The following is a 13,095-nucleotide window of genomic DNA, read 5'->3' as shown; positions in this document are numbered from 1 at the left end:
GTGAGTCCCCGGGCTCGTGCACCATGGCTGCAGCTGGCTTGGCAGCCTGCCAGCTTGTGGTCTGATCAAATTGTCTTCTCCCCCTTGCTGCAGACAGGGACCCTCACAGAGGAAGGCCTGGATGTCTGGGGCGTTGTTCCTGTGGAGAATAACTGCTTCCTGCCCATCACCCATGAGCCCCGCTGCTTGGCTGATGGCCCCTTGCTGTACTCGCTGGCCACCTGCCACGGTGTGTCTCTGCTGAGGGATCACCCCATAGGAGACCCCATGGACCTCAAGATGGTAGAATCCACCGGCTGGGTAAGAGGGAGAGGAGTCAGGGTGTGAGCTAAAAGGCTTTGGACTGATTTTGGGAATGCAGGGGGAAGTTTGGAAGCTTTCAGGGGAGTGTGTATTGGCTTGCGTCTTTGGGTGGTTTGCAGAATGGTGAGATAGCGGCTGGCCTTCTGTATCCCTCAGAGCCTTAGGGCCTTCCCCCCCCCCTCTCCCCGCTCCATTTGCTGCTGCTTTCCACCTCGCCCGATTTCACAGGCTCTGCATCTCAGCCTTCATCCCTCTAGCCAAGAGATACCAGAAGACACACACCTTGAGGAACCCATTTGTGCTGCCATCAAGGTATTGACTGAAAGGGATAGCCACTAGTTGACTCTACTGGGGAATGTTCAAGAGACCAAATAACCAAGCTCAGCCAGATCTATTGTCTAAAGACAAAGCAATGCGGTACAGGAAAGAAAGAGAATTCTTGCAGTGTGTTCATAGATACTAAAGTCAGAAGGGACCATTCTGATCATCTAGTCCGACCTCCTGCACAGCGCAGGCCACAGAATGTCACCCACCCACTCCTATGAAAAACCTCACCCATGTCTGAGCTATTGAAGTCCTTAAATCATGGTTCAAAACTTCAAGGAGCAGAGAAGCCTCCCTCCAGTCAACCATGCCCCATGCTACAGAGGAAGGCAAAAAAAACCTCCAGGGCCTCTCCAATCTGCCCTGGAGGAAAATTCCTTCCCGACCCCAAATATGGCAATCAGCTAAACCCTGAGCACATGGGCAAGATTCACCAGCCAGATACCCAGGAAAGAATTTTCTATAGTAACTCAGATCCCATCCATCTAATATCCCATCTCAGGGGATTTGGCCTATTTACCCTGAATATTTAAAGATCAATTACTTACCAAAATCCCATTATCCCATCATACCATCTCCTCCATAAACTTATCGAGTAGAATCTTAAAACCAGATAGATCTTTTGCCCCCACTGCTTCCCTTGGAAGGCTATTCCAAAACTTCACTCCTCTGATGGTTAAAAACCTTCGTCTGATTTCAAGTCTAAACTTCCTGGTGGCCAGTTTATACCCATTTGTTCTTGTGTCCACATTGGTGCTGAGCTTAAATAATTCCTCTCCCTCTCCTATATTTATCCCTCTGATATATTTATAGAGAGCAATCCTATCTCCCCTCAACCCTTCTTTTAGTTAGGCTAAACAAGCCAAGCTCCTTAAGTCTCCTTTCATAAGACAAGTTTTCCATTCCTCGGATCATCCTAGTAGCCCTAGTTCAGTTCAGCTTACACAGATGTGCTCCCCTTAAACTTGACACCATAGCATGGCTGTTTATAAGTTACACAGTGCTGGTCAAGTCACTTAAAGTTTAACTAACCAGCTGGTGCCAGCTTTGTCTTTGGTGCCTCCCTGTGCCTTCCAATCTCTTGCTTTGAATATTGAATTCCAAGCGTTAGGGGGCTTGAAGATACTCCTTAAAGCGTTCCTACATCTTACATAATTCCTTGTGCCACATTGTTCCTTTGTTCCAGTTATTACTTTTTGGTACATGACGCTCGTCTGTGTAACTCTTGACCGTTTCTGTATTTGCCTATACCAAGTGCATAGCTATACGTGTCCCAGGGCATCTTGGGATGTATGCCTTTGCATAAGTGAGCAAGAATAAGCATAATGCAACTTAACATGATTGTCCGACATTTTTATGTATCTCACGTTAATACCTTGCAAATAATACCTAGTAATGTGATGTGTGTATAACCCATATGCATTGGCTAACAGTCCCCCACTTGATAGCATAATAATTATATCAGGGTTACACCTTAGCCAAATTAATATATGAGGCAACGGTAAGAGGTTTCATGGCAGATTTATACTGTTTTAGCAAACTGCATAAGCAGCAATATTAGTACAATTAAAACTAATACACCTTGTAGTAGACGCAAAACCTTCAACACAACTTCTGCCCAAGTGCGGGAAAGTAGTTCCTCCAGATCACCTGCATGGATAAGGTTATCAAAGGTTTGGGCTGCTTTAAGAATGCCACTGCTCATCTGGACCAAGTGGAGTATCTTTTTGTTCCAATAAGGTTTTAAAATGCAAAGTTAGGGGATCCATATATACACTTAAAAACTGGCACATATATATTTACTTCATCCTGGTGCTGGGACTTACTTTGAATTGTGTATTTATTTTGTAAAACTGGGATGGGCAGTAGTATTGTATGACACCGTACTGACCTACATGGGGAATAAAACAGAAGTTTTGAGTATAATTAGTAACTACACAGTGCTGCCTATTCATATTCTAGGTCAGAGGTGGGCAAACTATGGCCCGTGGGCCACATCTGGCCCGCGGGATCGTCCTGCCTGGCCCCTGAGCTCCTGGCCCCTCCCCCCTCCCTCACAGCCACGCCGCTGTGCAGGCAGTGCTCTGGCCCGCCACTCCTGTCGGGCAGCATGGCAGCCTGGCTGGCTCCGGCATGGTAAGGGAGCGGGGCGGTTGGATAAGGGATAGGGGGTCCCCAGGGGCAGTTGGGGGACAGGGAGCAGGGGGCGGTTGGATGGGGCAGAGGTTCTGAGGTGGGGGGACAGTCAGGGGACAGGGAGCAGGGGGAGTTGGATGAGGGTGGGGTCCAGAGGGCGGTTAGGGGTGGTGGTGTGAATAGGGGTTGGGGCACTCAGGGGACAGGGAGTGGGAGGGGTGTTGGATAGGGGGTGGGGTCCTGGGGGGTGGGGGTGTGGATGGGGTCAGGGGACAGGGAGTGGGGGGGTTGGATAGGGGGTGGGGTCCTGGGGGGTGGGGGTGTGGATGGGGTCAGGGGACAGGGAGTGGGGGGGTTGGATAGGGGGTGGGGTCCCGGGGGGCAGTTAGGGGTGGGGGTGTGGATGGGGTCAGGGGACAGGGAGTGGGGGGGTTGGATAGGGGGTGGGGTCCCGGGAGGCAGTTAGGGGCGGGGGGTCCCGGAAGGGGGCGGTCAGGGGACAAGGAGCGGGGGGGTTGGTTGGGTCAAGGGTTCTGAGGGGGCAGTCAGGGGGCAGGAAGTGGAAGGGGGCGGATAGAGGGCGGGGGCCAGGCTGTTTGGGGAGGCACAGCCTTCCCTACGCGGCCCTCCATACAGTTGTGCAACCACGATGTGGCCCTTGGGCCAAAAAGTTTGCCCACCCCTGTTCTAGATTACTCTTATTGCGGGTGATTGCCTCTTAGCCACTACTGTCTCATGCCATGTGAAGCTTGCTACCTTTGCTTTCTCATTATACTGGTCCAGGCCTGCATGGGCACACACTAAAGATGCAATGTGAAAAAAAATTACATATGTATTGATATCCCTTAACAGAAAAACTGATTTTTTTTTTCCCCCTCCAGATTTGCATCGAAACGAGTAGCTGAGGTAGATCCATTTGTTCCTTATAGATTCCTTTTTTTTTGGTAACCTACTGAGTGCACAGTAGCCAACTTATCAAATGTTTCAGTGTCAGTATCTAGTATTTGTAACAATACCATAAAAAAAATGTATATAGAACCAGACACTGAGCAATATGGTTTTAGGATGCATTAGGATGCAGTGTCACTGACCCCAAAGTACAAATTGTGCAAAAGAGAATTTGTCTGCACAATTTAGTGCATTGCCAATTTATAACAGTTTTTTGTTCTACATAGAGAGCAATACCATCTTGCTAATTGCTTATCATTAATAAGTAGGGCCCTACTGAATTCACGGCCATGAAAAACGCATCACAAACCATGAAATCTGTCTTTTGTGTGCTTTTACCCTATAGTATATCGATCTCATGGGGGGAGACAAGCTTTTCTTAAACTGACCCAAAAGGGAGTTGCAGGGGGTCGCAGCATTACCACCCTTAATTTTGCACTGCCACCTTCAGAGCTGGGTGGCCGGAGAGTGGCAGCTGTTGGCCAGGTACCCAGCTCTGAAGGCAGTGCCCCGCCAGCAGCGCAGAAGTAAGGGTGGCAATACCAGACCATGCCACCCTTACTTCTGCGCTGCTGCCTTCAGAGCTGGGTGGCTGGACAGTAGTGGCTGCTGACTGAGGGCCCAGCTCTGCTGCTGGCTTCAGTTCTGCCTTCAGAGCTGGGATCCCAGCCAGCAGCCGCCGCTCTCCAGCTGCCCAGCTCTGAAGCAGCGCCGTCGCCAGCAGCAGTGCAGAAGTAAGAGTAGAAGTACCACAACTCCCCCTCCTCCCCCCACAACTCCTTTTTGGGTCAGGACCCCTACAATTACAGATTTAAAGAGTTGAAATCATGAAGTTTATTATTTTATTATTTTTTTAAATCCTATGGCCATGAAATTGATCAAAATGGACTGAATTTTAGGCAGATTGGGCAGTTTTTCCTTTTGAATGTCATGGTAGTTAATGCATCACTCCCATAAGCAGCTCATTTAGGGTTTTTGTTTTTTTGTTTTTACCTACACAATTTTTCCTTATTGTCTTATTATATTTTGTGACTAATTCATACATTTTTTTTTTCTTATTTGGTTAAACCGTTTAGCAGTGTTATGCGTCTTGTATAGCACATCCCATGTTTTTAATAGCTAGGTCCTCCGTGTCGCAAATGATCGGTTTAGAGACTGTTTCAACTGTCTGATGTTCAAAATAGTTTGTGACTTTTTTTTTATTTTCTATAGCAGCCCTGTTCCAAATAGACATTTTAGATCCAAATAATCCTGAAACACAATCAATAATTCCATCTAATTTTGGAGTCTCCTATTTGAAAGATGCCAGACTGTAGAACAGTCTTTTGCCCAGTTATTGAGATTTATTCACAATCTTGATAAGATGCTATTATACTAATTAACAAAGACATAGCCCACAATGATACATTTGCTTTTAAACAAAAAACAAATTTAGCTATATTCTAATGAGAGATTCAAAACCACAGGTGTATGCATAAACCCACTGTGTTTTAATAATATACAGTTTAAATAACAGTTAGCCCTGCCCGGACTAGTGGTCTCTTTAATGGTTCTATAGTTGGTTGCTTACACAGTCGTCCATAGATGGTAGGTTGAAGTGGTTTAAGAACTTAACATTATTAAGGCAATTCTAACCATCAGAGAAGTGAAGTTTTGGAATAGCCTTCCAAGGGAAGCAGTGAGGGCAAAAGACCATCTGGATTTAAGATTAAACTCAGTAAGTTTTTGGAGGAGAAGGTATGATGGGATAACATGATTTGGGCAATTAATTGATCTTTAAATATTCATGGTAAATAGGCCCAATGGCCTGTGATAGGATGTTAGATGGGGTGAGGTCTGAGTTACTACAGAAAATTCTTTCCTGGGTATCTGGCTGGTGAATCTTGCCCATATGCTGACCTTAATATCTATGAATCTATAAGTGTAGCTGGCCAATCTGTAATTTATAAAGCACTTTATCTTTTTTCTATTTCTTCGGACGCCTGGGAGTTTCTTCACTGTTTACTGATATATTCTTGTCTCTGGTTTGAGGGATGCACCTTTCAACTGCTTAAGTTGGCTAACTTGATAAATTTCTCCACATTTCTTTTGTTTCCAGTAACCCAAATTTATACACAGATGAGCTCAGTTTATTTACCATGCAATAGGGACCAAGTCATTTATAACACAAGTTATGCTTTGGTACAGCATATGACAGAAGCATGTGTTTTCTATTCCTTTGTTATATATAATTTATTTGTACTTCCTTAACATGGGCATTACTAGTTTTCCATAATAAATATAGTACTTGACAGCTAAGTCTGATGCTCGCTATCTTCTGTAAGAAGATGTATTGCTCTTCCTCCTGCCCCAAGCACTCTGTTTTAAGAAGAGAGTTAGCAATAGACTTTTTACCCAAACTTTTGAGAGTTAATTTGCTTGTTGTAGCAATTAAACTTTCAGTAAATATTTGAAAGCACAAACTTTAATAACCAACACTTTCGTTAACATAGCACAAAAGAAAATAGTGTAAAAACTAAAGCAAAATGAAGTTTAAATGCAGTTTTATTCAAACACATTGAGGGTAATAAACTTTTATAACATTTGCTGATGCTTGAGAGAGACAGATAGAAACCTGTTGCAGTTTATTTGATTAGCTATCATGTTTTGCAATATAACCAGACATACTGTGTATATTATATTTTTTTAAAAAAATTAGCTATGACATAGCTGTAACTATATTTTAATAGTAAGAAAGGCACAAACAAGTTAATAAAACCATAACTTTTTAAAGGCTTTATAAATATTTTTGCATCAATATTGAAGTTCTCCCCTTCGGGTTTTATTTTAATTTTTTATTTGAACAAAAAAGTTTTCATTAATAATAAAAAAGAAATCTTTGTTTGCAATTGAATTATTTAGTGGGGCAGAAATATATGTACATATGTTAATCACTGTGGCCTTTTAGACCTTTGCAAAAAATTGAATTGGTATTATGAGAAAATGGTTATAACCCAACCACAATGTTAAAATACTGTGGCTATATTTGATAACGAGTGCAAATTTGATTTTTGTTGCAACAAAGTAAAAACAAAAAGTCATATGGCGCACACAATATGCATAACATATAGGACAAGCTTACGATTAAAGATGAGTGGTGCCAAAATTGTATTTATACCTATACAAGATAAATCATTAAGAACTTAACGGTAAGGCAATGCATTTTAGAAAACAAACATTAAAAGAATTAAATATGTAATGTGGCAGGTTTTTTGTTTTGTTACCTTTTTATTTAAAACTTATAATAAGAATTGATAAAAATCCCTATGAAGTTATTTGCTTACTTCTTTGTATTAGTTTAATTAACTTAAGGCATTTTACATTACTTTTACCTTAAGAATACTACTGTATAGGAATAAAAAAAACCCATGTTTCATATATTAGTGGCTAGTATTAGAAGCAGAATTAGCATTTTTGTTTCTTGGCAACCATATCTTCAAGAAAGTTAGGAGTTCCTTTAGTTGTTGCATTCCTGAAGGGTTAAAACTATTAGTCTTGCTGGACTTATTTAAAGTAAAGTTTTTATTTGAAGTACTTTGATTATTTTTTTGTTGATTTTTTTATTTTTTTTCCAGTTCCCCATCTCTTTGTGCAGTGGGTGTTTCTGTAATAATTATAACCCTTAAAACAAAGGGGGAGGACAGAGGTGGAGGAAGCAGTATAGGAAGGGAGGGAAACATAAGCCAGTGGAGATTAATATATCAGAGGGATAAATATTGGAGAGGGAGAGGAATTATTTAAGCTCTGTACCAATGTGGACACAAGAACAAATGGATATAAACTGGCCACCAGGAAGTTTAGACTTGAAATTAGACGAAGGTTTCTAACCATCAGAGGAGTGAAGTTTTGGAATAGCCTTCCAAGGGAAGTAGTGGGGGCAAAAGATCTATCTGGGTTTAAGATTAAACTTGATAAGTTTATGGAGGAGATGGTATGATGGGATAACATGATTTTGGTAATTAATTGATCTTTAAATATTCATGGTAAATAGGCTTAATGGCCTGTGATGGGATGTTAGATGGAGTGGGATTTGAGTTACCCAGGAAAGAATTTTCTGTAGTATCTGGCTGGTGATTCTTGCTCATATGCTCAGGGTTCAGCTGATCGCTATATTTGGGGTCGGGAAGGAATTTTCCTCCAGGGCAGATTGGAAGAGGCCCTGGAGGTTTTTCGCCTTCCTCTGTAGCGTGGGGCACGGGTCACTTGAGGGAGGATTCTCTCTGCTCCTTGAAGTCTTTAAACCACGATTTGAGGACTTCAATAGCTCAGACATAGGTGAGGTTTTTCGCAGGAGCGGGTGGGTGAGATTCTGTGGCCTGCAATGTGCAGGAGGTCGGACTAGATGATCAGAATGGTCCCTTCTGACCTTAGTATCTATGAATTAACTTTGTTAGGGCATTTTAAAGTACAGGCCACGGCAGCAAGTGTAACAAACTGAGCTGAGTGAATAGTACAAGAGAAGAAAAGAAGGGGGGGGGGGGTTGGACAGAGAAAGGACATAAAGAAAAAACCTGACCCAAATGTAAAAATGCTAGTGAAAGAAGGTTATGCCGTTAGCTCTGTAGCCAGTGACTTCACTTTATCATTCATTTATTGTGTGCTGTTAGGATTAACTAATACGTCGTGTCATATATAATCATTGTATGTGAAATAGATTTAAATTGTTGGATTATAGCAGTATAGGATTGATTAGTAGAAGGGAATAGTATGCATTAGGTATCTAAGTAAGGAGGGCTGAAATTTAAGGCCTACAGGCTGAGCCCTGTAAAATGCCAACTTTGCCGTGCTAAGCCATAGATTTAAGAAATCTTGACATAAGTGACCAAAGAATGACCCTGATGCCACAAGATTACAGGAAACGAGGTGCCAATGGGTGGAACTGCAAAAAATTAACAGTATTTTTTTTTTGCTTACAAGATACCCAGTAGTTATATTTTTCTAACACACGCCCTGGGTCGGGTTCCCAGACTGGGAGTCAGGACCCCTCAGGGGGTCGCGAGGTTATTACCTGGGGGATTGCGAGCAGTCAGCCTCCACCCCCAAACTCCACCTTGCCTCCCGCATTTGTAATGGTGTTAAATATATAAAAATGTGTTTTTCATTTATAAGGGGGGGGTCGCACTCAGAGGCTTGCTGTGTGAAAGGGGTCACCAGGACAAAAGTTTGAGAACCCCTGCCCTCACCGCAGGGTGCACTATATGTGTAAATGCTAACGAGGTGTAGTTAGAATCGCGTTATAAAAAGAGGGTGCCCAGATTGGGTAAAATGAGTTCCCTATGGGAAAACTCCAGCAGGAACCATCCCTCTACTGAGGCTCAATGGGCAAGGCAGCCATCAGAGTTTAAGAGCATCATTAAGGATGTGAGTCCTGTATAACTATATTTGTAGATCGTGCATTGGTTTTTATAGGATTTCTATACGCTTGGATAATTATAAACATAATTGTAACGTTAATAACATTGATAAAACAGACTAGACCTTGTACTTGTGAATGTCTGTGTGGTGGTCACTATCCTTGATCTTTGTGATGCTAGAGACTATAACCTGAAGCAAGTAGCAGAGGTGACTTCACTCTTTTGAGCTTGAAATTGTAGTGACCAGAGCTGAACCCGCAGTGGTGTCATACCACTTTACTACATTCCTTTTAAATCAAATAAAAAGTTACAGCTTTGAGAAGGGAATGGGGTCTGGTGGGTTAGAGCAGGGGGGACTGGGAGCCAGGACACCTGGGTTTTATCCCCAATCTGGGAGGAGAGTGAGCACTGCTACTATCCCTGCACAACCTGAATTTGTTCCCCAAGTCCCTGTTGCTTGTGCCTGCACTCCTAATGCTCTTTCTTGCTGCAGTTAACTGTTTCTGGGCCACTTAATACATGTTTTAAGGCTTTTTAACTTGTCTTTGCCAGCCTAACTTCTATCCCTCTTGTTGGCTGTACCTTACCTGACAATCTCCTGGTCTTCCCTTCACTTCTTGTTAACTATAAGCAAGGTACAACTGCATTACAGTTGCTGATATTGTCCGTTTGCTGTTTTAATTTTCTCCTTTGACCTTGTTCTAGCTTTAACCTCCTTTTAGTCCTTTGACTTGTTTCCTTCTTTATTTAACTTTCATTTCACAGAAAGAATCCCAGGGTTGTGACCCGCGTGGGTGAAACCAGCCCCATAATTAGTTACATGTTTTCATACAAAAGATTCTAGAGCTCTTTTATGATGGTTTTTGGCCATATTACTGCTAATTCTCAGGTTTTGGCATTTTGCTGTTTTAACATTTGCTGTATCTGGGCATTCGGCCCAGAAAAAGATTCCCTTGTAATTAGTGTTTCTGTATTCTTAAAGTATGGCTTTATGCCCAGAAAAATAGTTTGCTTTTATTAGTTTAACTGGTTATTTAAGGTGTTTTGCCAATTTAACACTTATTATAAACCCCCCTTACCCTCCCCCCAAATGGGCTAGCCTGCTGCACATGTAGTTAGGACCGCTAGCCCCCAAAATCCAACCACTATGAGATTACTATCCTGAATCAAAATGGCCCATTGCCCCATGCCAAATTGGTTTAGCTAATGGCTCCTGCCTGGCTCGCCAACAATTCACTGAAAGGTGTAGCCAACTAATTGGCTACGCTTGTGGTTCAATATTAATAATGTTCAAGAGACCCAATAAATCTGGCTGAGCTTGGTTATTGTCTAAAGAGAAAGTAATATAGTAAAGGAAAGAAAGAGTTAATATGTCATCAGTTCGTCCCAGGAAGTGAATTCTCGCTTCGTGTTCAGTTCACCTTATGCAGAAGAGGTGCTTCCCAAATGCCCCCTTAAAATAGCCATTGTTTATAGCATGGGTGTTTACAAGTTACACAGCGCTATTCATATCACTTAAACTTCATGTTGAACTAGCCAGCTGGTACCCGCTTTGTTTGGTGCCTCCCTGTATCTTCCCATCTCTCGTTTTGAACAATAAATGCCAGGCATTACAGGATTTAAAGATACTCCCTAAAGCAGGGGCGGGCAAACCTTTTGGCCTGAGGGCCGCATCGGGTTTCTGAAATTGTATGGAGTGCCGGTTAGTGGAGTCTGTGCCTTCCCAAATAGCCAGGCATGGCCCGGCCCCCGCCCCCTATCCGACCCCCCCGCTTCTCACCCCCGGACAGCCCCCCTGGGACTCCTGCCCCATCCAACCCCCCTGTTTCCTGACAGCCCCCCTGGGACCCCTGCCCCATCCACCCCTGCTCTCTGTCCCCTGTCCGCCCCCGGACCCCCCGCCCCAACTGCCCCCCACCGCCCCATCCAACTCCCCTCCTCTTCCTGACTGCCCCCCCAGGACCCCTGCCCCATCCAAACACCCCTTCTCCTTGACCACCCCCAGACCCACTGCCCCCTGCCGCCCTATCCAACCCCCCATCTCCTTCTTGACTGTCCCCCTGGGACCCCTGCCCCCATTCAACCACCTTGCTCCCCACCCTCTGACCGCCCCGACCCCTATCCACATCCCCACCCCCGGACCACCACCCCCGAACTCCCCTGCTCTCTTTCCAACCCCCCCACTTCCTGCCTCCTTACTGCGCTGCCTAGAGCACTGGTGGCTGGCGGCGCTACAGCCGAACCGCCCAGCTGGAGCCAGCCATGCAGCACAGAGCACCGGGTCAGGCCGGGCTGTGCAGCTGCACTGCCCCGGGAGCTCGCAGCCCCCCCGCCCAGAGGGTTGCGCCAGCAGTGCAGTGAGCTGAGGCTGTGGGGGGAGGCGGAACAGCAGGGGAGGCGCTGGGGGGCGAGCCACCCGGCCCAGGAGCTCAGGGGCCGGACAGGATGGTCCCTCGGGCCATAGTTTGCCCACTTCTGCCCTAAAGTGTTCCTACATCTTACACTATTTCCTTGCGCCACATTGTACTTTTGTTCCAGATATTGCACATTAGTACACAATGCTCATCCATCTAACTCTTGACGGTTTCTGTATTTGCCTACGCCAAGTGCTAAGCTATACTTGTGCCAGGACATCGTGGGGTATACGCCTTGGCACAAGTGAGCAGGAATAAGCATAATTCATAAGGAAGTGTTGTTTACTACTTCTCATAGCACAAGAACTAGGGGTCACCAAATGAAATTAATAGGCAGCAGGTTTAAAACAAACAAAAGGAAGTCTTTCTTTACACAATGCACAATCAACCTGTGGAACTCCTTGCCAGAGGATGATGTGAAGGCCAAGACAAAAACAGGGTTAAAAAAAGAACTAGATAAATTCATGGAGGATAGGTCCATCAATGGTTATTAGCCTCGTCTCTGTTTGCCAGAAGCTGGGAATGGGTGACAGGGGATGGATCCCTTGATGATAACCTGTTCTGTTCATTCCCTCTGGGGCACCTGGCATTGGTCACTGTCAGAGGACAGGACACTGGGCTAGATGGTCTGACCCAGTTGGGCCAATCTTATGTTCTTATAATTCATACCCAACACAGACACACTATTAATGCCATGAGCATAATACCCATTAATGTGATGTATGTTTGTGTGTAATCTGTATGCATTGGCTCCAGGGCATTCCCGCCCCGCCCCACACACACACACTTTTGCTCTCAAAGTGCAGGACTCTGGCACTGAATCTCAGGCCTCCTGTGTAGCAAAGCGAGAGGTTCTTGGATGGCCTCGCGCTCCATGTTTGTTTGCTGCCCACCTCACCTGGGAACTGTTTAGGGCACCCACTGGCCTGAAGGGAGAGATGGAGACGTTGGGGCAAAGAAGTGTTTGCCACCAGCTTGGTTTGTAGTTGAAAGCACTTTGCCTCACATAAATTGTTTATGCATTGAAAGGTCTGGAGGGTGTCCGGTCCATGCGACTTAGTTCAGAGAGGCATGAACATTGATCATGGGAGTTGTAGCGTCTAGAATAGCTACAGAATCAATAACACCGATGAAAGTTCGTGTCTCACCCAGCAACGATACCAGGCTCTGTCATTGTTGAGCAAGGTGGTGCCCTCAGTTGGGAAAGTCGAGAAAAAGCCACTTAAATTGCAGCAAAAAAAAAAATTTGTTTTTCCAACAACACATTTAGTCTACTCAAAGCGTCTCCAGCAGTATATAAATAACAATGCTGTGTAAGTACTTCAGAAAGGCCATAGCAAAGCCCTGAAGAGGATTATTTGTATGCATTGGGTCCAGTAACAACACACAGACTGGTAGGTTAAAAAATATAGTTATTTAGGCTACAGTTTAGGGAAAGATTCCAAAGATTCATGGGGCCCCATTCATGAAAAAAGTCAGGGCCCCAAGTCCAATTCCTGGAAATGTTCAAAGACAGGTTAGATGAGACACAGTCTGTCCCCACTTGCCTGCCTCATGGATCAAGTGTGAATGAATGA

At 44.5% G+C, this 13,095-nt stretch overlaps 1 protein-coding gene across 2 annotated transcripts in view; it reads left to right on the top strand.

The window, feature by feature from the left end:
• ATP13A2 (ATPase cation transporting 13A2) overlaps positions 1–13,095 on the top strand; it is a 77,408-nt gene that overhangs the window by 51,128 nt on the left and 13,185 nt on the right. For both annotated transcript variants that reach the window (XM_038376684.2, XM_038376685.2), the window contains exon 16: positions 94–300. In XM_038376684.2, coding sequence (XP_038232612.1) covers positions 94–300 — 207 coding nt within the window. The remainder of the gene's footprint in view (positions 1–93; positions 301–13,095) is intronic.

This window comes from Dermochelys coriacea, chromosome 18 (assembly GCF_009764565.3).
Source record: "Dermochelys coriacea isolate rDerCor1 chromosome 18, rDerCor1.pri.v4, whole genome shotgun sequence".
NCBI lineage: Eukaryota > Metazoa > Chordata > Testudines > Dermochelyidae > Dermochelys > Dermochelys coriacea.
Note: the sequence above shows the minus strand (reverse complement) of the source record. Positions and strands in the feature narration are given on the sequence as shown.